Here is a 24,640-nt window from a genome sequence, read left to right on the forward strand (position 1 = left end):
GGAACTAATTCTTCAGCCTTCTTCCCACATTCTGAAGTTTTTCATTTTTGCTATTATCAGAACCTAGCTGGCTTTGGAGGTAAGGCAGGATTTGCAACGTGGGCCTGTGCAGAAGAAAACATCAGTAACATAAATCTGCAAGCAGAACATGAAACAATCCTCTAAAAGAGCTAAAACATCCACTCTGGCCTTTTAGATGATTTTAGCTGCTCTGAATACAGCTGGGTTGCAGCACAGGAACAGCACCAACAGGGAGAGGGTGTGGAAGAAAACAAGCAGCTGCAGAAAGTATGCACTGGTGGCACTAGAAGAGAAAAGGTCTCTTGATTCTGCCTTTATATGACTTAAAATTCTTTGTTTGTTACCAGTATAAAACAGAGTTGGAACGCAGTGTTACTATGGGGACATTGGTGCAAAGCACTCCAACAGGGCCAGCTTTTTTCCCCCCTCGTACATAGCTGTAAAAAGCATTTCTGCAGCATGATTGTCCTGAGTTCATAAAGCTCCTCTGTACCATACTAGAAGTACAACCCGTGAGTGAGTGAGCACACATGCTTCTTTTGTCAGGCTTTGTATCTGTGCACAGCTGGTTTTGGTTAAATTATGGATAGAAATAATTCTTAGGGTCAGAGATGTGTGTGCACAATAGAAGTGACAGAGCGTTAGTGTCGGAACACAATAGCAAGCACTGGGGAAAATCCTTCCACAGCTCCAAGAGAGAGGGAGGATGGGTCCTATTAATAGGGTATAAGAAGTTTCTTACTCCTTTTATGATGTTCTTGTTCTGGACAGAAGGATGGACATTTTACAGTTAAGAACAGCTCAGCCCTCTCCCTGAGTAAGTGCCAGCATTCTTTCTAAACTTAATCCCTATTTTAACTATATTGACTGTAGTTAAATATTGTACTAAGTCAGAAAGAAAAGATTTCCAGCAGAATTGAGAGATAATTCTGGTTTAAGACTGCTTCACTGAATACTTCTGTTCAATTTGAGGACTCTCTGTTACCTCAATTATTTTATAGACAAGACAGAAGGTGAAGTAGATAACATTTTTCTCACTATTTTCAAAGTCTCTTTACTTTTGGATCATGATAAATCTTCCCCATCTGAGTAGTCTCCTCAATGCCAAGCCTTTGCAGATCTCCTTCATTGCACATATTGATGCATTTCTCATTTTGGCTCTCAAAATGTTTCCCATTTGTCCTGTGAACACTTGCACAATACATTACCTGCTCTTAAGTGTTTACTGAACTGTGAGAAAAAAAATAATGCCTAAGAAGAATGTGTTCTGAATGGGAAGCCTGAATGCTATGTGGCTATATTTGGAAGAGAACAAAATAATTATCTGCCAAAAGTTGGCAAGCTCCACATTTACAGCAACAAAACACTTCACAGTTTCAAAGAGATTAACGGTGACACAGGATTCTTTCTCCCTAAAGAACATGCACTCAGAGGACTGAAAACTATTCACAGTCAATTTTACTGGGCTCTTAAATTAGGCTGGGTTTATTTCTTCATGTACCATTGCCAAAATGTTTTTGTAACGCATCATTTCACAGCACAGCCTCGTTTGAAGAAAAAGTGATCATAGTAAACTGCAGCCACATAAAAATACTCGGTCTGATTTAAGCACAGCTTTCTCTTCCACCTGTGGCAAATGGTTCTCTCACACTGCAGAGAAGGCAGTAGGAAACTACAGGACACTGAAAGGTCTCACTTCACTACAGACCAGCACAGCCCAGGCAGAACACCTGTCATTTGTGGTATGACACAGTAGACACATGCGTCAAAGGAGCACATGCATCGTCAAGACTGGAGCTATTAAAGAGCACGAGAAGATTAAAGAAAGATCAAATGCTGCTTTTCTTTTGCTAATAATAGAATTTAATGGATTTTGCTGCATTATTGAGGTGTTTTGGACCAGAAATTGTTACAAGTCCAGCTCTGCAGACAGGAAGAGCTGCATTATCCATTATTCCTTTAGCAGTCTGATACAGCAGAGCACATTATAAAATGCTACACATTTTCCTCCATGTATCATAGAGGTTCTCTACAAATAAAAATCATTAGACATTACACATCTTTGTCTCAGGATTTCAATTTTACTGTATAGATACAGAAGACATACAGAAGTTCTCAAGAGTAAAGCAGCTGTAATAATCCTGATGGATTCATAGCAAGAGTGAAGCACCGCCGCTGTAGCACTAAATGCATCCAAGGATGATGCTGCAAGGACATTACTTAATTTTGCCATTTTCTTCCGGTAAAATCTCCATACAGTGTGCAGAGATTGCTTTGTAACATGTAAAAATACAGGCATGCTCATCCTCAAAACCTCTCCAGCTGGTGCAGGGCTTGACATGAAAACCCTAATGATCTTGTGGTGGTACAGACCTTTCAAAATAGGGATTTTAAGCCTGCAATTCTGTTGTTCCCTAATAGTGTACTTGCACAATTTCCCACCAGCCTTTGGGACACTTGTGTACTCTGGTACATGAGAAGCTGGCATTGCACATCACCAAAAACACAGTCTGGTGAAGTAGCTCGAACTTCAAATTTAATGGGCTCATTATATACACCCTTCACTTTCTTCATGTGTGCTAACAGTGAGAACACTGACAAACATAAGTTCAACCAAGATAGCCTTGTATTAAAGCTTCTTTCCCAACTGCTTCCCTTAGCAACTCATGTTCAGCATCGAGTCAAAATAACAGGATTTATTTGACTTTTACCTTTGCTAGTATTGCAGCTGTGTTTAAAGACATGAAAGCAATTCAAAAGTAAGGCTATTTTAAACCCATTGCAGTAATTCCTCATACTTAAGGGAATTCTATTTGCTGCCGTTGCCCTTACATTTTGGGATTCTAATATCAGCAATAACAGAATCCTTCCAAAATACCACCTTTAGAAGAGCACTGAGGTTATGATCCCAACCCAATTTTCAGGAGGACCAAAGAGACTGTTCTGGCTTTTTCCTTCTCAACCTGTGCCTAGGGCTAATAAAATACCTTAATAACAGGCATGTGCTCAGCCCTCGGTGGGGAAAGTCAGTCATTTATGCAAATAAGTTACTCAGCTTCTCTGGCTGGATTAATATATTCCCAGTCTGCTGCCTTAAAGGGTAGGGATTGTTCAGTATTTCCATTAGATGACTCAAACCTAACTTCTGTACTTAAAAGAAGAAAAAAGATGTGACAGAACTTGCAGGCAATCTTCCACTGTGCTGTTCTGCTTCCAAGCAGAACTTCTAACCTGGTGAAATAAGTAGGAATTTCAATCACCATCTAGAAAATGAAGTACATTGAGTGCTTTCTTAATAGCTTAATGGCATGAAACAAGGCATTAAAACATTCCGTTTCTTTTTGATGTTCAAAATTGCTGGGACAGCAGCCTTTTAAGAGCAGCACAACATTCTCCACAGACACCTCAAAAGAGCACATGAAGAGATTCATTCTGGCAATCAAATCTAGTCTGCTGCACCTTGTGTGTGCCATATAAAGCCTTTAATGACTGCCTGCAATACATGACCATGTCCGAGTCCTAATCTGCAAGTGCATACCAGCATTCACCATCCTTTCCTGTCCACTTTGAGAGTGTGGAAATTCTGAAGTATCCCTAAACACACAAGAAACAAGGAGGGTCACTAGAGCAGGATGCTGCCTTGGCTTGACAGGCTGCATTCCAGCATTTTGATCATTCCTACTTATCACCATATCCCCTTCCTTCCCCTGCATTAGAACACTGTGGATCAATAGGAAAAACTCATGGGAGGCCAAGCCAGAGGTTTCAAATTCTTGGCAGCTGCATTTGGAAAGGCGCAATTTTGGATTATATCTCACAAAGCAGCAAGTACCTCCTCACCTCCCATATACTGCTGTTCACAGCTCTTTCCCATTTCATACATACATTTAAAAATCATTATACTTCCACAAAGAAGTGTGTACCTCAGTGTCAGTGTATCTCATGGGTGTTAGTGCATGTGTTGGTATGAGCCAACAGTTGGTATCAGGTGTGTGTGTGGAAGAAAGCAGATAATTAAAGCGGATATACCTCAAAAAGCTCTAGAAACAAGATTTTTTGCAAGGTAGCATTCCCAGGTACCAGGAAGGGGGAATTTGAACTGGACTGAACTTTGGGAAAGAAAAAAACATCTTTAATAAACAGGTAGTGAGCTTTTTGGAAAGGATCATCTCTGTGAAGCCAGTTCTGGAAGGACAAACTGTCCTCCAAAATGACATCCTCACTGCTACAAGCCAGACCTCTGCTGCCATGCCAGCAGCATCATTAAACTTTGTGCTTTGGCAGTTAACCTCTCTGGTCAGTATGTCTCTGCACAGCAGCTCTCCTTCAGAGTTAGCTTAACTGGGTTTTTCTTCTATGTTTTCACTTCATTAAATGTTTTCATTTACAAAGAGAGAAGTTATTTTCTTATTGCTGGGAAACAAAGGCTGTTTGGCAGTGACTCAGAATTCTCTCTGGGGATTGGACCAAGAAGGTTTTAGTTACACAAGACTACAAGTGAGGCTTATAGGGACTACAGACAACCCACTCAAGCATGACAGGCAGGTTCAGACTTATAAATGAAGGGCTGTGTATCACCTGAAACTCAAACGTTTTCTATATGCACATTTCTGGTCCTTGACAAATAGGAGGTCATTTAACCAACCTTAGTTTTGACTTGTCTGTAAATTTTGGCCCAGTCTATGCCATCAAGATATGACTAGACAGATTTTCAAAGAACTGGGATGATAACTCACTTAACAACTGATATTTGTAAAAGTGGATACCAGATACAAGAGACTTCCCCCTACTACTCTGCTTAACAGCGTAGAGAACACTATGACTTATTTTCAAAGGGGAAAAGAGTTTAAGCCTTCCAGTACAATTCCTACTTTAAAACACCATTTAAAAGGTTCAAATTAGAACTGGAACACAGTATGCTCCTCCAAAGCTTTTCCAGCAAGATTCACCAATGGTTAAGCTGCTACCTAAGCGAGATCAACATACACAATGTTTGCCTAAGAACTTATCACTGAACGGATCCAGGCAATGAGAAGGTACATGAGGAAATAACTTGTGGAAGCCCTTTGTCTGAATTTAAAATTCTATTCCTTCACCTGGACAAGAGCTACTTTAAAGCTTTTTAGAATCAAGACAAATTAAGCAGGCAGCAAGCATCCAGGAAGGCTCTGGCTTTCATCTCATTTTGTTAAGAAACTAAATCCCGATGCCATATATTTGAATACACTTCTATTTTAATGCATTAATTTTAGAACAGGAAAAACTCTGCCACTCTATGAAGAGCAGAATTTCACTCAAAAGGAAAATCCAGCCTTTACAAAGTGAGCTGTACTCGAGAAGGGTGTGAACAGCAGAGACCTGGCAGAACACGGGATGCGACAGCTATGCAGATGCCTCTGCAGGAACATATTCCAATGTATCTCCTACAATGAGAACTGTCATTCACCTGGCAAATGTGAGTAGCCCCTTACATAAACCACACAGGCAAGGCACTGCACAGTTTGTCTCCTTTCTCCCCATCACACTTTACTACGTTGCCAACTGCGCTTTGATCTTATTTTACTATGTCCCTCTTTTATCCTCCCTCTAGTAGAGACCAAAAGAATTTTACCCTGTCGTGGCACAAGTCACTCAGGAGTGGGGTATATTTTCTTCACCCACTTTTCCTGGGTGGCCTCATGGGTATTAACAATGACAATTATTAAGTATATCCAAGATAAAAATCAATAGGACAAGTCAGTATCAGCAAGACATTCTGCTGCAGAGGCTAAACAGTTCTTGTTGACTGTACAAGTGTAAAGTGCTACTGACCCAGGCCTCCCTGATGAAACAATCGGAGTCTGAAGAGTGGAAGCACTGGGAAGGAGCAGTGCCTGCACTGCTCACACACAGCCCACTGCACTGCTCACACACAGCCCACCAAAGTAAAGCATTCCCAAGTAATTGCCTCAAATGGCACAAATGCATCCCAGCTTTAGAGTTTCATAAGGCTGGATTTAGTCTCCAATTTTCATAAAGGGGGCTGTTAAAGTTTAATATAATTATGCATAAAATCCTAGAATGACAATGGCTGCTTTGGTTTTGAAGCTCTCCTCTTTTGGTGGGTTTTTTTCAGTATAGACCACACAAGTACACATTATTATAGTAATTACAAGACAAGTACTAACAAGAATCTGCTCTGCACAAATTCTAATTGAAGGCTAATGTATTTCTCAAACAGTGAGAAAAGCAAGCTTGAAAAACAATCTCAGATGTTCACCAGTGTGGTGAGCAGAGCTTTTAGGTAGAATATCCGAGTCAGTGGCTCAAGCACTTACTGCAGCCTGATATTCAGATTCTTATAATGCTGTATTTATGACACTGCACTGAAAAGCTGTGCTCAAATTTACAGCCCAGGTCTATGTATCATACTCAGATGATCAAGAGCCCAACAGATTCAACAGAGACTAACGTGAAACAGTCATGACCATACGAACATCACTGGATCTTGCACAGGTCTCAAAGAGCTTCAAACACCCATGGGTGGTAACCAGCCTATGCTCTACAGAGCCCATACAACCCTACAAACCCTGAAGGTCACTACAGCAGCCACATCATTAACATCACTAGGGCTTCACTTCATCTTGTTAGGGTATGAAGTGCTATGATGACTTGCTGTTCACGGTAGCCTTGTCTCTAGCAAAGCATTTGAAAGCTACTTAAGCCAGTAAATGAAGCTTTCTCAGCTCGCCTCTCCTTTTGTGGAATGAAAATGAAGATTTCTGAGAAATTCTCTAAGAAAACAGGACTTAAGGGAAATGGAACCAAAACGCAGAGGTGGACAAGAAAACACTTTTTCCCTGGCATTCACCAAAGCCATTAAATTCTTGCACTGACAGCTCCTCTGTCACTCAAGAGCTCTGAATGGAAGAAAAGGTTTTATTAGGGATAGAGAATAGTCCCCATTCCTCCTTGTCTTCTTTTGATACTCATACTTGTTTGAAGGGGTCCTCTTGATTTAATCAGGCTTCATTGAAAAGGATTTCAGAACCTACACTGCTACAAGTGACCCACACGTACCTTGCAAACACAGACAGAAACGAGAATAAGGAGTTATCCCAACCCATTTAAATTCACCCCTTAGCTTAACTACATAAAGACATAGGCTTCAGTACTTTGTATGAAGAAGAGAACAACACTGTTCCATCCAGTTTTATGTTTAGTTGTATTAGAAGCCTAAAGTACTTTGAAGTGTGTATCCAGTTATGTTTCTTGCACATTTCAAATATAGCTAACTTACTCCTATGTGGTATGAACAGAGCTAATGAAAACCTGCTAAAGTAATTTTGTGGATGTCACCACGTAGTAAACACAGAATCCTTGTTCTACCAAAAAGGTCAACAGGCCTACCACACGCCAAGCAGACACAGCAATTTGATGTTCAAATCCTAGAAACACAGTTGAGAAAGCTTCTGACCTTCACAACCATTCAGCAAATTGCTGAAACACAGAGTGTCTGAAAGCCACAAGGATGCTGCCCACAACCATTACAAAACAACCCACTACAAAGACTAAGCTTAATTCAATAGCTACTTCATAACCTTGTATAAAGAGCTTTGATTCAATAAAGTAAAAATCTCTCTGGAATCAGAAAATGGCACGGAAGCTATTCATTGAATTCCAGAGTGGTCTGGGTTGGAAGGGACCTTAAAGCTTATCCAGTTCCAACCCCCTGCCACGGGCAGGGACACCTTCCACTAGAGTAGCTTGCTCCAAGCCCCTGTGTCCAACCTGGCCTTGAACACTGCCAGGGATGGGGCAGCCACAGCTTCTCTGGGCACCCTGTGCCAGTGCTTCAGCACCCTCACAGGGAAGAGCTTCTGCCTAAGAGCTCATCTCAGTCTCCCCTCTAGCAGGTTAAAGCCATTCCCCTTGGCCTGTTCTTACAGGCCCTTGTCCAAAGCTCCTCTCCAGGTTTTTCTGGGCCCCTTTAAATACTGGAAGCTGCTGTAAGGTCTCCCCGGAGCTTTCTCTTCTCCAGGCTGAAGAAGTCCAGCTCTCTCCACCTGCTTCCACAGGAGAGGTGCTCCAGCACTTGGAGCATCTTCAAGGTCTCCCCTGGCCTCACTATTCTTGTGCTTTAGCTCAAATAAGTTACTCTAGATGAGATCAGAATAAATTGGAGACAATTTTTGGTTTGCTTCTGGATGACTACAAAAGGTACCAGTCACCCAAAACACATACTGGATGTACACAGGGGAATCAAACCAAGCTCTCAGAACAGAAAACCGGTGGCTTTTGACAGGGAACAAAGTTCTCTTGCGCATAACAGGAAGTATCAACACTTACACAGCTCTGCAGACACAGTCCAGGCTACTTCAGACATATTTAATCTCTTTGAAGTCTTGTACAGCATAAAAGAAACAGCTTCATGTTAAATTTCAGCCATAATAACAGTTCATACACAAGACCAATCACAAAAATCATGAAATAGCACTGAACTGGTATTATAAATGAAAGTGCATGCTCGATAGTTAGCAGTTAGAGTGCTGCTTATACAACACATCACACACCACCCTGGATTTCTGACAACAGGACCTTTCATGTGTTAACACTGCTATGTGAACGTAGCAGCACTAACACACAAATACTGGCATTTCTGCTCATCTCTCTAGTTCAGGCAGCATTTCCATGGTTACAACGCTGATCACTATCATCTTTAATATGTTCCAAATTTAGACCAAATGCAGAGCTTGGCATTTTAAACAGCCCTAACAGCCACTCTGCAAGGCTAGTTCATGTAAGCTAGCTCTGAGTTCCTGTTAGGTGCAAAGCACTCACAAACACCGAATCATAGAACTGTTTAGGTTGGAAAAGACCTTGAAGACCACCAAGTCCAACCATTAACCCAGCAAGTCCACCACTGGAAACTCTGCAAGCATCCTGTTTGTTGTATCATCCAGGTCATTTGGAAAAGCTATCACTGAAACTGGACAGGTCTTCAAGCAACCACAGGACCTACACCATGTTCTAAAACTTTGGTACTCATCTTCAAAATGGGTTTGTCTTGCTTGCTCTTCAACTTCGTTCCTTTGAGACCGCCAGACGGGGGTAACATCAAAAGTCCTACTGAAATCCAAATACGTTTACTGCACAAAACATCATCCCCAAACACATGTCCCTTGGGATATTATCTTGGCTGCCAATCACAGGACACTGTTTGCAACAAGTATGCCTCTAGGAAGATGCTGCAGAGAATGTTTTGGAGAAATTCATGCTAAGCATGCATTGACTAGATAAGAATATGCACATTAACATCATTTCCACTAACAGCTTCATTTAGAACTATCTTCTGCGATTGAAAGTTACAGAAGACATCAAACCCAAATTAAGATAGTAGCAGTATCAGGAAAAAAAAAAAACAATCCTTTTTTTGGTAGTAATTTAAGGGTTTACACGTATTTCAGAGTTTACATTCTCTGTGGAGTAGATGTGAACCAAGCAAGTGCTCATCTTTCTACCAGCATACAAAACAGAAACCAAAAGGATTTCAAAGGCAGCTTATTGAAAAGATGCTCCATTTACACAGCACTTACAACTAAATAGCAGTAAAACTCTAAGCTTATCCAAGGAAGTACTTGATAATATATATTAATAAAGCATTCTTGACAAAGTTGAGTTATACTAAAAAAATAAGCACAGCATATTTATTTAAGCCAGCCCAAAACCCAAAGCAAGGTAGGAGATGGAAGAAAAGGCAAAAAGCAGAAGCAAGTAGTTACTGGGGAACAGGAAGGCCTGATGCAAACTTCCTCTGTATTGTAGCACAAATGTGTTAGCTACAGGTTTGGCATCCAGTGTTTTCAAGCTTGAATAATATTTTAATATTAAAATTATTTTGACCTTATAAATAAAGCAGGAGATAAAGAGGCCACAAAGCAATCATCCAGATCAGTGGAATTTTACTGGTAATTCACTGTGGAGTTATGCAACTGTGGTAACCATCTCAGCAGGCCAAGCAAAGAGCCTCTGCTTTCCTCAGCCAGAACAGAAACCTCTATTCTCCTGAGGATGTGATCAGTCAAGCCACCCACACAGGCTCTGTCTATACAGATCTTTATCCCCCTCAATGTACCATTCCTGCATGGATACTATTCAAAATCTGGGCATTTTTATTTCAGAGAAGTGGTCACAGAGAAGCTTTACCAGCAAAATCAGAGTGCCCTGATTGTTGCATAGAGAAGCAGGAAAACTGGAAGAGGACTGGCTTTTAACCACCTAAGAACCATTTTGCTGCATGCAGAGACACAGTCTTTCAGATAAAAAGTAAGCTCTTCAATGATTTAATGCAACTTTACTCAAACTTTTGGTGGCAATAGGTATACTGATTCAGCAGGAAGCACATTTTGGGGATACAGAATCTAACTCGCAGACAAGGGCTTATATACCATCTTTTATCTGTAAAAAATGATCTTTAATAACCACAGGCATGCCTCAACAGTACTTTAACTGGGAGAGTGGTTTCTTGCAAACAGATACAAGTCATTTGTGGTTTGCTTAAATAAATCTGCATAGCTGGGACTATGTAATGCTTGACTCGTGGCTGGGAACCTGATTGTCCATCTTCAGAGAACAAATGCGCAGCCAGGGTGGGATCTGAGGAGAAAGTAGACAGTCAGTGGAAGAGTCTGAGTTCCACTTGCTTGAGTGATCATTAACTCTTTGCCTCCCGTCAAGAAGTCCAGAGAGCCCCAAAGAGCCCAAGGCACAGCGCCACTCCACTATGGAGTGAAGTAACTTCAGCTGCAGCCTCTACACAATCTTGAGACATCAGTATCTAAAATGAGAAGCTAAAACAGGGAAGTTGGGCAAGTACCACTGCTTCCTCAAGAAAAATAAAGATTAAGGATAAAAACCCCAAACATGCTCACTGTAAATCTTCCTTTCCTTTGGAGTAAGCTTGGGAAGTCAGATCACTCAGGTTAAGCTGGCTTGTGACAGGGAGATCAAGATCAAACTGCTGGTTAGGAAAAAAAAAGAACAAACCAACTGACACTGTTCTGGTCTAGCCTGAAGGTGGAACAGGGACAGACTTCATAGCCACACTGCTGTAAGCTGCTCTTCAGTATACACAGACCTTAGCTGAACTAGTGGGGGCAACAGCAATATCAGACTGACTTGCTATTTCACTTTAACTTGTTTATATTAAATGCATGTGCAAAACTATACTGCAGAGAAAAATGAGTGTTTGCTCTGCCTGCATTCCAAGCCAGACAGATGGAAATCAGTTCTGGCCCAGAAGCCACATAGCTCTAAGCACAACAGTTACTCTGACAGAATGTGCCCTGCAATTAGAGTCAACTTCAGTAGTTTCTAGAATAGAAAAATTGGCTTCTGACCACAAATGCACAGGACATGACTGCTTTGGCTCAAGGTTAAAGTACTATGGAGAAGAGGCTAACCTCCAAAAGAGCATCGCAGTAAAGGCTGGCAGCAGGCCAGTGAAAGCTTAAATGCTTGGAGACCAACATGTGATTACTGGGGAATGTGAGCTATTCTCAAACACTTCCTATTTCTTGGTAACAATGGCAATACATAAACCTGCACACAACACAGGAACAGAGCTTTCTTTGAAATTTTTAAGATACGCAGATCAAAATGACTGTAAACCATTAAGCTTGTCTTACCATGGCTTGTAAATAACCATTATTTGTCTGAGCAGCTGAACAGTGACAACTGCGTTCTGCATTGCTAAACAGGCATCTCACAAATGCACAGGATAGTGCCACACTGAAAGCAGAATTTGGTATTTAGCTTCCCCATTCCTTTCCAGTTAACAAAATTGTGTGTCTGGCTTCTCTGCAGCCAGTTTTACTTTAAAATTCAGCTGCGATCCTACTATGTCCACTGAGGATCTATTTTTGGAACAGTCAAAATATTCCTTACTGCTCCATTGTACCATGCTTAAGTCCCACTTTTGTGAGTCCTACAACTGGTATTTCATCACGTTTTTGGTCTTACAATCACAGCCACTTACAATAAGGTCTGCTAAAACACAGTTAACATCTGGAATATGTTAGGGTATTTTAAATACAATTATTGCTGTGTAGACAAAACCTAATTTTTGAGTGGGGGAGGAAAGGATGACTACAGCATTGCTACAGAATAGGCTCAGGATTTCTCATTAAACCATTGTCTGAAAGGTTAAAGACCTGTACAACCACAAAGAACAAAGTCTCCTGATCTCCATACAGATCACCCTCCACAAAGGTTCAGTGAAACAGGTTTGACTTCATTGCCTCAGACTGCACCCACCAGCTTCTCATCTGGCCCAGACGCAACTGGTCCCTTAAGCACTGCAAGACTGATTTCACTCTACCAAGAGTATAATCAGTAAAGAAAAGCTTTGCCAAAAGGGCCTAATTCAAGGTAAGTAGCATGGCTCAACTGTAAAGGTCTGTTTGGCTTTTGGACCAGGAAAATACCACCTTCCAGGTAGAGAGCTGTTGTACTCTATTAAGCAAACCAATTAAAATTTATTAGTACATCAGTTAAATCTTAGCCATTCACTAATGTCAATGGAATGTCATCAAAATGCAGCATGATAAGGCCTGGGCCTGCAGACAATGTATCTCAAGGTAGAAAGTTAACATTAAATAAAAAACCAACCTAAATATCTGTCTGATGTATCAGGAGATCCTAAAAAAAGGTTAGAAATGGTAGAAGATGAACATTACAGAACCACAGTGGTGCTTCACATGGAACCATAAATTATGAAATAGAATAAGACTCATCACCATGAAAAAGAATAATTTAAAAACTGAGGGAGATATCTAACAGGGCAAGCAAGAAGAATGTGAGTAGGGGTTTTAGTGCCTCTTCCAACACCAGGAGGAGGTGGTGTGAAGCTGAGCAAGCAGGAGCCAGGCTTAGTTAAAACGCATCTCTTGACAGAGTGTCATGAAGCACAAATTCCTGCTGCAGGGTGTCACAATAAAGTTCACTTGGCTCCAGAAAGGAACTGGGCAGACACAAGAAAGTAAGCACACACAGTGTTATTACAGACTACAGGCACTGTCTGGAGCAGAAGGGCTGTCAAGACACATCGCTTAGGATGAAATATCCCCAGAGTGTTACCATATGTTTATCTCATTCTTGTCCCCTTCCCTAGACACAGACACTGCTCTTGGCCACTGCCAGATACATAGCACACTGGCTACACAGGCCTTATGGTGCAATTCAATATTGAGGTTCTCATCAAGAGAGAGAACACAATTCTTTTCCCCACATCTCAATGCATGATTAAGATATCAATAACCAGATAATACCACTGCTGGGTGCATCCCTGGCGTGCCAAAGTGGTCAACTCCTGCACTCCAATACAGAAAGATACCACTTCACTTCCAAAGATAAGCCCATTAAAAAGAACAGTCAAGACTTCTTTGATCATGTTCTTAAAAGCAATTAAAAGAGAATACAATCAATTCTTTGTTCTTTGCCCTCTTTACAGCAAAGAAAGGCAAACAAAAGCAAGAATCAGTTTAGTCACAGAACAAACAAGTTCAAGCAAAATTGCTTTAAATTCTGCTCATTACAACATCAGTGGCTGCATCATGCAGACCATGAAACACTCCAATAGAAATAAGTAATTTCATAGAGCCATGGATTCAGTAATGAAGAATTTATCCACAGGCCAATAAACTGAACAGCAAAGAGACAGTTTTGCACATGAAACAGCATAATTTACACACTGAATGAAGCAGCCAGAAAAAAAAACGTTCTCTGGAAAGGATCTTGCTGACTGATGTTCCTGAACTGCACTTAATGTCTATGGCATTCACATTTTACACTAAATGAAGAGACACAATGCACTCAAGAAAGGAAGTGCTCTCATCAGGCAGCTAACTGCTCCCCTTCTTTTGTGGCATAACCAAACAGAAATGACACATCCCCATCATGGCCATCACCAGAGAAATGTTCATTTTCACAAAATGACATCTATTATTATCAAAGCAGTAGGATATAATATTACAGCAGCAGTAGGCAAGGCAGAAAGTTATCAGGCACAGAGGCTGAAATGTTAAGCGGCTTGCAATGTAGCTTTAAACTGTTACACAGATTGATCTGCATTCATTGCAAAAAGCATCCATATACAAGTTTTGAGAACATAAATAATGTCAAAATGAAACGTTTAATTCCCCAACAAGTAACCCAAAACGTACATAACCCTCCAGATGTAGCTATTTAACTTTACCAATCTGACCATGACAGAAATGCTGATTTGAGAACCCAAGTAGGTATAATTAAGAATTACAACAGTTTAAATAAGAATTCATTTTTAATACAAAAGGATAGCTTCTCTGCTCCTTCCCACCATCCCACCATGACAGTTAAAGATGTCAGGTTGCAACAGCTCCATGATGTTTTTATTTTCAAATTTACTGATATCTAGTCCCCAAACCCAATTATCATGAAGTAAAATGCAAGAGAAATCCAGGACAGAAAATGGTCAGCGCTGAAGTTTCCCACCTGAATACAAAGCAAGGAAGCCAAGCTGTTAGCTGGCATGCTATCCTATTAGATCATCCAAAATACCTTTTTCTTTGTTTCATTTAGGACAGATTCCCCTTAATGCCAAAGCAATTCTCAGAATCCACAACTCCAAGCCATTAACCACAATTTACAAGCACTTTGCACTGCTAAATAATACCAGGCCTGAAGACTGCTGCATCAAGTTATTAGGCCCCTCCATTTACTGTTACAGCAATTTTACAGGCATTTTTCAAACTCCCTAATTATTTCCCCATGGAATGGAGGGCTCCCACAGTGCAACATGCACTGACAAACGCCCTGCTGACTTGTTCCTTCCTTCTTGTGGCCAGCTGCTGCCAGTTTATTGACACTGCAGAAGGGTTCACCAGCCCCAAGTGAGCCTGCTAAGGAAATCAGGCTGACAAGGGGGGTTATTTCCCCTTTTTAATAAGGCAGCTTCTGACTAGCCTACGTCTCTAAGCTGCCTTGCTGATGAACACACCTTTGCAAGAAAGCAACACGAGCGAGCTGGTACACCAACAGCTATAATGGGAAGCCATATATTTGGTTGTGTTTCCCTGACCCTTACAGCAAGCTCATGAACCATAAGCTGAAAACCTCTGTGGACCAGGCTGAAATCAGCATTACTCGGGCAAAAGCAATGCAGAGAAAAGCCAAGACGCTGAGACCTCATCTCAAATTTTGATGGCTCATTGCTTGCTTGTACTCTTTTGGCAAGGCTCCTCCATGCTGCAGTGCAGCTGGATGATGCCAGCCAGCCCTTCCAACAGGAGCTTCCCAGCCATGCTGCCACTGTGTCTTCCATCAGCACAACTCTCACCTCAAACACTACTCATTATAACCAAAACCAGCCACGTGTGACTTGGCTGTGAGAAAGCCAAATTATTACATTATCTGTAATGTAATGTTAAGGCCTTCACATTTTAACTGAGCAGCCAACTTGACCTGCCTTAAATGTACCCCAAAAATGAGATAAAAAGTTCATAATTCAGCTGAACAGCCTAGTTCTTAATTTAGAATATATACACAGTAATTTTGAACTACATGAAAAATTGGAAGACACTTGGGAAAAAAGAAAAGAGACCATTTAAAACTAACCTGTAATTAATTTGAACTGGAGCTAATTAACACATTTCCTTGCAAATTCTCAGAAATTCATTTTATATTCTGAACACAAGTTTTAAGAAAACATCACTGCCCTCCTTCCAGAAACATACTGAATTTAAACCTAGTGCAAAGCAAAACCAGCCTCAGTTACAGTGAATACCCCTCAGTCTTGTGCTCCAAAATCCTGGGGGTCACCTCCAGTCCCTCAGGCTCTCCTTCTCCCTCCTCTTTCCTTGCGTGCTTGTTTCCTAAAAGTACAGGAGTTCAAATATTCTGCTGTAAGACAGCAGTAAGGGCTCCACAAGAACAGGAAGAGCAGATTGCTCAAGTCGGAAGTGCATGTAACTGGCTGTACCATATGGAAACACCTCATCCTACATCTGCGGCCAGTGCCTCTGATCTCCAAGCAACCCCTGGCTTCTCAGTGGCCATGCTTTCAAAACAAAAAATAAATACACCATATCTCTTTCCCACAGGGGTTTTGAAGGCTTTTACATGGGCTGCTTAATGGCTAACTGCATGTTAAACTAGGAGCATGATGTTATACCTTTTCCAGATGGTAAGTACAGTATCATGAGCATCTAGGACTCTGCAGAATGTGTTAACCACTTCCTTTCTGCCAGATTCCCGTGTGTTTCAAAATTTAAACTCAAAGACAATGTCACTTGGCTGATCCACAGATCCTAGAGCAGCCCTTTGTACCAGTCTCAGAGCTGAAACACCTGCAGAGGGTGAAAAGCTTTGAGTGCTTTCAGAACAAAGGGACAAGAGCTGGCTGTTTTGATACATATTTCTCTTCCATTGACACCTTTCAGAGTTTGACAGTAGTGGTGGGTTAGCTTTTCAAGCGTAAAAGACTTGTTAAAAACAACTGATTCAAAGCATTTGGTGAGCAGAACTGCAGCTGTCAGCTACAGTCAGAGGTCATGTGTTTGCCCACAAAAACCAGGAAGCAGCTAGCCATGGAAATAGCTAAGAGGGCCATGAAACAACACATGAATTGCACAGTAAGCAGGCTAAGTCAATATTTTCCCCTAGTGCTCAACTCTTACATCTGTTAGCCACTGTTCATTCCAAACAAGTGGCCAAAAATTCATTTGTCCTTACAACATGTGCTAACACAAGAGACCAACAACGACATAAACCAGCAGCTGAACTGCAGACACTTAGTATAAAATAAGAAAATCCATACAAGGCACTGTTCCATCTCAGTGGAACAAATAACCTTGGATTTTCAACAAAGACAGGAAGCAGAGTTTGATGAGAGTCTGGGAGTCATAGGACAGAAGCAGAGCAGGTTACGGAGTGGATGCTCAGCTTGCTCCCACCCCCAGGCTTTGGGTATCCAAGATAAAGCCTCAAGAAGGTGCACCACATCAGGGGAATAAATCCTCTACACACTTAAAGCCCACTTTGTGCTTTCAAAAGCACCTGGAGAATGGCTTCCTTTGGTTCCTCAGCCTCTCAGCCCCTTCACATGGTTTGCTGAATGCAGTTTTTCCAAGGAAAAAAAAAAAAAGACTAGAAAGAACAAAAATTGTAGGGCTCTATGAGCAGATTTGGCACTTAACTTGATACAGTTATTCTTTTTAAAATGACATTTTAAAGTAATAACCTTTAAAATTAAAAGATTATGTACTGCCCGATCAGGAAACTCATCCCTAATCTAGATCAAGGGATTATAGTTTGATTTGTAGATCTAAAAGAAAAAATACAATTTCTTTTTTCTAATCTAATCTATCACTGAAGCCTATTTATGCCATATACAATATTATTCCTTTCCTGTAATTTAAGGATACTTTAAATCATGAAGATTTGCCTTAAACACACTTTTTTCAGATCTGTAAAACCAAAGAAAAGCAGTCAGCCCCTTATCCAAAAGCATCAAATTTGAGTCATTAAATCTAATCAAAACGGCACTACACATCATACTTATTAAGATTCATGCTCTAGATATTCTATCAGAACAAAGGAAAAATGTGAGACCATTTTTAAAGGATTATGAGGAGAACATATAGTTCAGAAGGAGGCAATTTTCAGCCCCAAGGCAGTGCAAGATTAATTGCAATTTTGATTTTAAAATCAAAATGAAACGTGTTATTTCCACAACTGCAAGCTCCTGACATTGATGGCTACTTTACCTACATTGTTTGGCACCAGTGGAAGCTGACAGATGCCAGCAACTTTATTAAAGTGGAAACCCTATTTTAGGTATTCAGAAGCCTGCAAAATACCCTTGGAAGTCTGTCTCCTGTCACAGGCAGAGTGGAAAAATTTTAGCTTTCACAAAGCCATGAGGCCTTAAAAATCTCTGTAAATTTGACTAAATGCAGCAGGACACATTTAGAGCACACTTGCTGTGTTCATTCACATTACTGTTATATTTCTTTCTGAAACCAAGTAATTTGCGGCTATAATAGGACATTTTCTAAACTAGCTGAAGAGAAATGTACTTGCCACAGAACTTCCAGAAATTAAGTAAAATAAAATCTCCTCTGGTCAGTGATAATTCCACCCTTGGAACGCCATAGTAGCTGATTATTCATTATTTAAATTTACTTTGGAAATTAAACTCCAGGGGAATTACCCAGTGCATGCCAGACTGAAAATGAACTGTGAACCTCCAAAGTTAATTTTAGCCTAGTGTGCGTTAAGATAGATTCAAGTTTTTAATCTGCCTTTTAAAATTAAGAACCACTTACTCAGCAAAGACCTCATATTCATTTAAATGTAAGCCTCTTTAAGCCAGTATAAAAAATTGAATCGATAATCTTGAAAAGATTTATAAAAGCAGCCTCTCAGGTTTTTCTCCAATACATTTAACCTTGGTAACTTGACAAGTGAGTCTAAGTAAACAGTCATTTTTCCACATTTGAGCTGCTTCCAGCATTACGTAAACTTCAACATGAACAGGAGGAAAAAGGAGGCAAGGTTCTGTTCACTCTGATGAACAACTGTGCAAGTTGTTGGGATTTTGATTTTAAAATATGTATATATCTATACACACACATATGGAGAGTTTTCTAGAAGTAGTTTATGACAGATGAGCCACAGAGCAGCCAAAATTCATCGTGTCAGCACTGGTACCCATTTGGTGAAATCGTATTGCCTGTGTTAGGTGTGTCAGACAAGATGTGATAATTTCTAGCCTATGATTCTAGAATTTTTTCAAGTTTAAGAGATAGTTTCATTAGAAGATCTGCATCCAGTTCTTACTGCTTTTAAAGTAACTTAGATATTATCTGGAACCAAACAATTTGCCAGTAAAAGGAAATCTTCAAGGGAAGTAGCTTATATTAAATGTCATGTGGCTTGCCTTTAACGATGAAGGAAGGCAAGAAGCATGCAGCAACAGATCTCCCAACTCTCTACCAACAGCAGAACTTCAATTCTGTTGCAGATTTGAGAGATAAGGAGCTGTGCCTTGAAGTATGCTGTCAGAGAGATACATTAGGGCTCAACAGACAATTTTTGGATTTCAGTGACGGAGATAAGAAAAATTTATTTTCAACACCAACTTAGAACAAGAATTTTCACTGTGTCTATTTTAAAAGTTTATATCATAATTGCCTGCAAAACACTTGTCAATCTTGGTTTAGATCAAAGTGGAATTAAAACCATTTTTTGGTCTTAATATAGCTGCACTCACCCTTCAGAGAGAACAAAGTCCTCTCAAAACACACCAGAACAGCATGAATGGAATGCTGATTGTACTTTATTCTCCGACAAGTACCTCTTTGAAACCCAGGAAAAGTGGGCAAATAGGAAGTTTGTAGTGTAAATGACCCACTCTGCAAGTGGCATTCACTTGGCTGCTTATAGAAGAGTTTTATGCTGATTCCTCTATCTGAAAGCTAAATATTAGTTTGACTTAACGAGCTCCAATTTGTAACTGGAATATGTATCATCCAGGAACTCTTTACAGTCCACATGAGCTTCACTGACACTAGTGATCATTACTCTCTATAGAATGAATTATCCCTTTAGCTCCTGAGGGACTCTAAGGGAGGATGACTTTCCAAATAGAATCTTTAGAAGTACTCAACAACCTTCAGACAAAGATGAGATCCCACACAACAAGAGCCATGCTAGAAACACTGATTTTTGTTAGATAGCTCAGTATAAAGAACATTGCTGACACATTGACCAGAGGTTTCTTTGAAAGGCTTTTTAATGACAGCTGAGCATCTCTGGTATATGGGTTTAAGCCTCTATTTGAGGACACATTCTTTCAAAGGTTGGGTGCAAACAGAAGAGAGGGATAGAGAAAAATCAAATAAACCACCATATGGTTAAAGCCATTTGTTAGGTACTTGAAATTCAAGCTTGATATACACAGGGATGTGTTCGTTTCAGAAAAGCTGCTGGCACTGTTAAAATAACATTTATAGCACTTTCGTGCCGAGAATATGCAACATAGTACTTCCGCTTTAGCAAGCACAAAATTTGACACAAATAGTCCTTCCAGAAATACTTCCACTTATGCAATCACTACTCAACCAAGGGAAAACAGTAACAAAAAGCATTAAACTATCATATACTATTTATATTTTTTAAAGAATTCAGCTCCTGGATGGACTCCTCTGCATGCTTTGGAAAATGCATGAACAGTTTTGATAGACCATCACCAGGAATCTTGCATCCTTTAAAAGCCAGTAACAGCAGCAGCATGCAGGAGAAAGATGTTCATCCACTGACCACATCCTGAACAAGTTCAAGTGACAATGTGCTGCCCTAGCAGGTGAAGTAAGTCATATGTATGATCACTAATCTAAACTTCTAGTCTCAGAAAGCATCCTGTTCAGCTCCTTTTTATAAATATGCTTCTTCTCTTAGTTCATTGTTTTATTTCTTAACTATTATTTTATCCTAGTTACATATGTAGTATAGCCTCTTTCCTTCCCAAGAATAAAAGCTTTCATGTAAGGAAAAAAAATCAATATTTGTTAAAGTTTATTCTTCAACTGTTATCCCCAAGATACAGAACAGTTTGAGAACTAAGTTAATATTAATAGCCAAAAGTTTTTCTAATTAGACTCATTGTGAAAAACCCTAATATCAGCATGTTGACTCAAAATGCCCTTGAAGTAACTTAAAAGAATAATTTTTGCCTTCGATTCAACATTAAGTTAAAGATTCGTCGGTTCAGCAAACAGCCAGAGAATTTTGTCCAAGAAACTCATTTTGGTTGACTGATCCAAGAACAAGAACCAGCATACTTCACTGAATTATACACAAACAAATTTAAATTAGAAACCATTTGAAGCCTAGCTGTCAGGCTGTAGCAAGGTCCTAAAAGAGCTTAAACATATCATAGATTCTTCACCACTCATGAAAATAAACACTCTCTGCCCTGAAGTGCTCATAAGAGTAAGAACTGCATGTGTAATACAGGAGGCAGCTTTAGGAATAAGACAAAAAGAAATTGAAGTATTCCCTCTAGAGTGACCTAACCCTTTTTTGCCCTGTGACTGCAAAGGATCACTTCTGTAAGGAACTCTGCACTCCAAACTGTGATCTATCTAAATATTTACACTATGAACACTATTAAAACTCTCTTCTGAAGCAGTAAACATAGTATTTCCAGCAAGTGAAACAAAACAACTTCTGTTTAGATTCTTATTTAGTTTTAACTATTTTTATCAGGTAGAATGTAACCTGGCTGCTCTCCCTAACAGCTCTTTGTAACTCATGAGAGCCACACAGCTGTGGCTTTGGCTGGATATACCTTAAAATGTCAAATACACTTCCTTTCTGTTTTCTAAAAGAAAAAAGAGAGGGGAAGAGAGAGAGAAAGAAGAGGGAACCTGATTAGGATTTTGGTTCTTTGTTAGCATTTGTAACACTAGCACACAAATTAGCAACCATGCCCCCAAAAGGCTTACCATTCATCTCTCTGACCTCCCTATCAATCTTTTCCACCCCTACCCCAAAGTATTAGCAATGGTCTGAATGCTTTCTCCTCTTTCATTTAGGCTCATCGTTGCTTTCACGGCTTTGTGCTCTGCAGTCCTGTGAACTCTGTTCTGATGAGGACACAACCACACCAATCTTTATAATCAACGTAGTTGACACTTTCTCCCATGCTGGAATAGATTGCTCCCAGTAATCAGCTGGGAAGTAAGCTTCAAACCTGCTTTTGCTTTAACTTTAAAATAAATCTATAAGCTATATCTAAACTTTGGTTAAAAAAATACTCCAGTTAAAGAAGAAACCATCAACATCTGGTATTTTACATATTGTATCAGATTTCTATTTTACAGCACCTATCAAACAGAGCCCTTTCCAACTGTACTTTGCAATACAAGGAACTGCCAAGGAAGAAAATGACAGTAAAAATTAATACTTACAGCCATAATTAGCTCAAAAGGGTGTTTATACACCCGCACGGGGGATTGGTACTTCTGCACCATTGCTGCGGTTAGTAAGCTCAACTCAAACCTGAAAAAGAAATTTTTAAAGCCATCTGTCAAATGCAGGAAGCCGTTTTCAATCTTCTCTTAAAATTATCCTGTGCGTGATCCCCTGCTAGCAATTCTACAGGAAATCCTTCACAAGTCCTTGACTTTTTCCTTTTGAAGATGCAATGAGGCCCTAAAGAGCTGCATATATTTTTGTCAGAATTGACTTATCATTTCTTCCAAAGGCAACACAAAATTAGCACACTTTCAGTCCAGTTTTAGTAACAGATCTTCAACACACTTTATGACTCCTCATCAGGATGGTGAGACTTCCTGTGCTGCTGCTGAGAAACAAACATTGACACATCCCAGCTGAAGGCAGAAAAGCATTGCCCAGTCCCCCAGCATGGAAAGGGGGCTGTTTGCTTATAGAGCATTCTGAATTGGGATGTTTTAAAAAAAAAAAAAAAAAGGAGGTTAAAGCATTAAACAAGTGTTAAACCCCCTTGTTTCCAAAAGAATGAAAGAAATAGATCACTACAGCACACTGATATAATACATTCCTTTCTCATTTCCAAATCAATGGGACTTTTGAAATAGAAGAGCTCGCTGGAGAGAAAAACTTAGAGGAACTACAAACATTCCAACATGTACTCAGAAAAAAATCACTAGCAAAACGGCCCGGAGTTACTCCAAAGGCTTTGTGTCTGCTTTCCCCAGCAAAGTGACCCAAACCCTCCTGAATGCAATTACGTTTATTGAAAAACGCTGGCATCAGCACTGGCAGATGAACCCCGGGCTGCTAGCCAGGCTCACTTCAGTGAGGAATGCGTTTATTTCAGTACTTTAAGCGTTACTTTTAATTCTTTTTACTGCTTCCTCACATTATCTACAGCGCTTCTGGAGAGCGCTATCAGCTCCGGCTACGGAGTGCGGCAGATGGGCAACGGCAGCTCCCCAGCCCCGGGAAGCGGGCAACAGTAAATCCAAGAGTCACAAGAAAGTTCACCCGACATCCTCGACAAGAGCGGAATTCACCCGTGACGACCCCGCCTTTCGACAAATAACACCTGAATCAGCAAAAAAAGCCGCAAACCCCTACAGAAGAAGGGTTACACAACAAAGCAGCAGCTCAGCGCTTCACTCCCCGTGGGGACCAGCGCAGCGCGGCCCCCGCCCGCCGTGAGGGTGTCCTCCCCACCCCGGGCCCGGCCGGTGCTCCGGGAGGAGCCGGGGCCCGGCGGGCACCTGTGACAGCCCGGACAGCGCGGCCCGACCGAGCGGTGGGAGCCCGGCGGCCGTTACCCCCCACCCCTCGCCTCACCTCACCTCACCACCACACAGGGAGCGCCGCCCGCTCCTCGGGGGTCCCCGCGGGGGCCCGGCCCGGCCGCGCTAACGCTGAGGGGAACCGGCGGGAAACTTGGCGACGGCTGAAGGGAAGGGGCGAGGCACATGGAAGGGGAAAGCGGGGTGCAGGACCGGCGCAGTGACCCTTACCGCCTCCCGCCGCGACGGCCGGCCGCGCTCTGGCCTCATGCCGACGCGGGGCAGCGCCGGTTCCGGCAGGGGAGGGGAACGGGCGCCGCCGCCGCCGCCCGTTGTTACTAGTGACGGGGCGGGGCTTGGCCGCCGGGTCCGCAGTGCGCGTGCGCGGAGCCGCGCCGCCTGCGCAGGCGCCATGGCGGTGCGGGTTGGTGTGAGGTGGAGTGTTCCTCACATACACACTCAGCATGGCGCCCGTAGCGCTGCGCTTTGTGCCGCTTCCCTTCACCCGCCCTTCCTGTGAGCCCCGCTTTGGTGCTAAGCCCTTTAGTAATCATGGAACCATTTATGTTGGAAAAGCCCTTTAAGCTCATCCAGTCCAGCCGTTCCCCAGCCCTGCCAAGGCCACCCCTAACCCATGGCACTGAGGCCTCGTCCCCACGCTGTGTGAGCACTTGCAGGGACGGTGAGTGCAGCCCTGCCCTGTTCCAATGCCTGAGCACCCTCTGGGGCAGGAATTGTTCCTCAGCTCCATCTAAACCTGCCCTGGTGCAGCTTGAGGCCGTTTCCTCTTGTCCCATCCCTTGTTCCTTGGGAGCAGAGCCCAGCCCCTCCTGGCTCCATCCTCCTGTCAGGCACTTGCAGGCAGCCGTCAGGTCCCCCTTGGTTTTGGCTAATCGCCTGCAGAGGTGCTGAACCTGTCCCTGGGTCTCGGAGGTGAGCAGGCTGGGGCAGTGACACCCAAGGCCCACAGCCTGTCTCCATCACCCTGCCTGTCGCCTCTCTCCTGAGGCTGCAGTCACGCAGCCCGGGGTGCTTCGCAGTTTGGGATGTCTGAAAGAGATGCCTTAGACCATGTCTGGCGTGGTTTAACCGTGATGTACTAAAAGCAAGAAACACAATTACTGGTTTGTGCTTACCAGTGTATCACAAACTCTCTTAGATGTGCAAACTAGGGGCCATGCCGCTGTTCCCTTCAATGGCTCTATTAAGGCAATTTATTTACCCAGAACATGTTTTATTACTGACTTACTCCCTCAGAAAGTAAATCCTTCTACTGCAATTGGGAATCATTATCCTGTCCTTTTGGTGCA

The 24,640-nt window shown here is 41.7% G+C and overlaps 1 protein-coding gene across 3 annotated transcripts in view; it reads right to left on the reverse strand.

The window, feature by feature from the left end:
- Nucleotides 1-23,714, reverse strand: part of SEC14L1 (SEC14 like lipid binding 1) — a 40,103-nt gene extending 16,389 nt beyond the window's left edge. The window contains exons 1-2 of one of the 3 annotated variants that reach the window (XM_061455601.1): nucleotides 23,562-23,714; nucleotides 22,011-22,101 (exon numbers count right to left, since the gene is read on the reverse strand). In XM_061455601.1, the coding sequence (XP_061311585.1) occupies nucleotides 22,011-22,073 (63 nt within the window). In that variant the 5' untranslated portion in view covers nucleotides 22,074-22,101; nucleotides 23,562-23,714. Of the gene's footprint in view, nucleotides 1-22,010; nucleotides 22,102-22,918; nucleotides 22,943-23,058; nucleotides 23,084-23,561 lie in introns of those variants that run through there. The other 2 variants (XM_061455602.1, XM_061455603.1) reach the window with 2 other exon arrangements.
- Between the last annotated feature and the right edge of the window lie 926 nt (nucleotides 23,715-24,640).

The sequence above is a fragment of the Pezoporus flaviventris genome, unplaced genomic scaffold (assembly GCF_033815535.1).
Source record: "Pezoporus flaviventris isolate CSIRO_AGI_PZ_B2104156 unplaced genomic scaffold, CSIRO_AGI_Pfla_v1 ptg000020l, whole genome shotgun sequence".
NCBI lineage: Eukaryota > Metazoa > Chordata > Aves > Psittaciformes > Psittacidae > Pezoporus > Pezoporus flaviventris.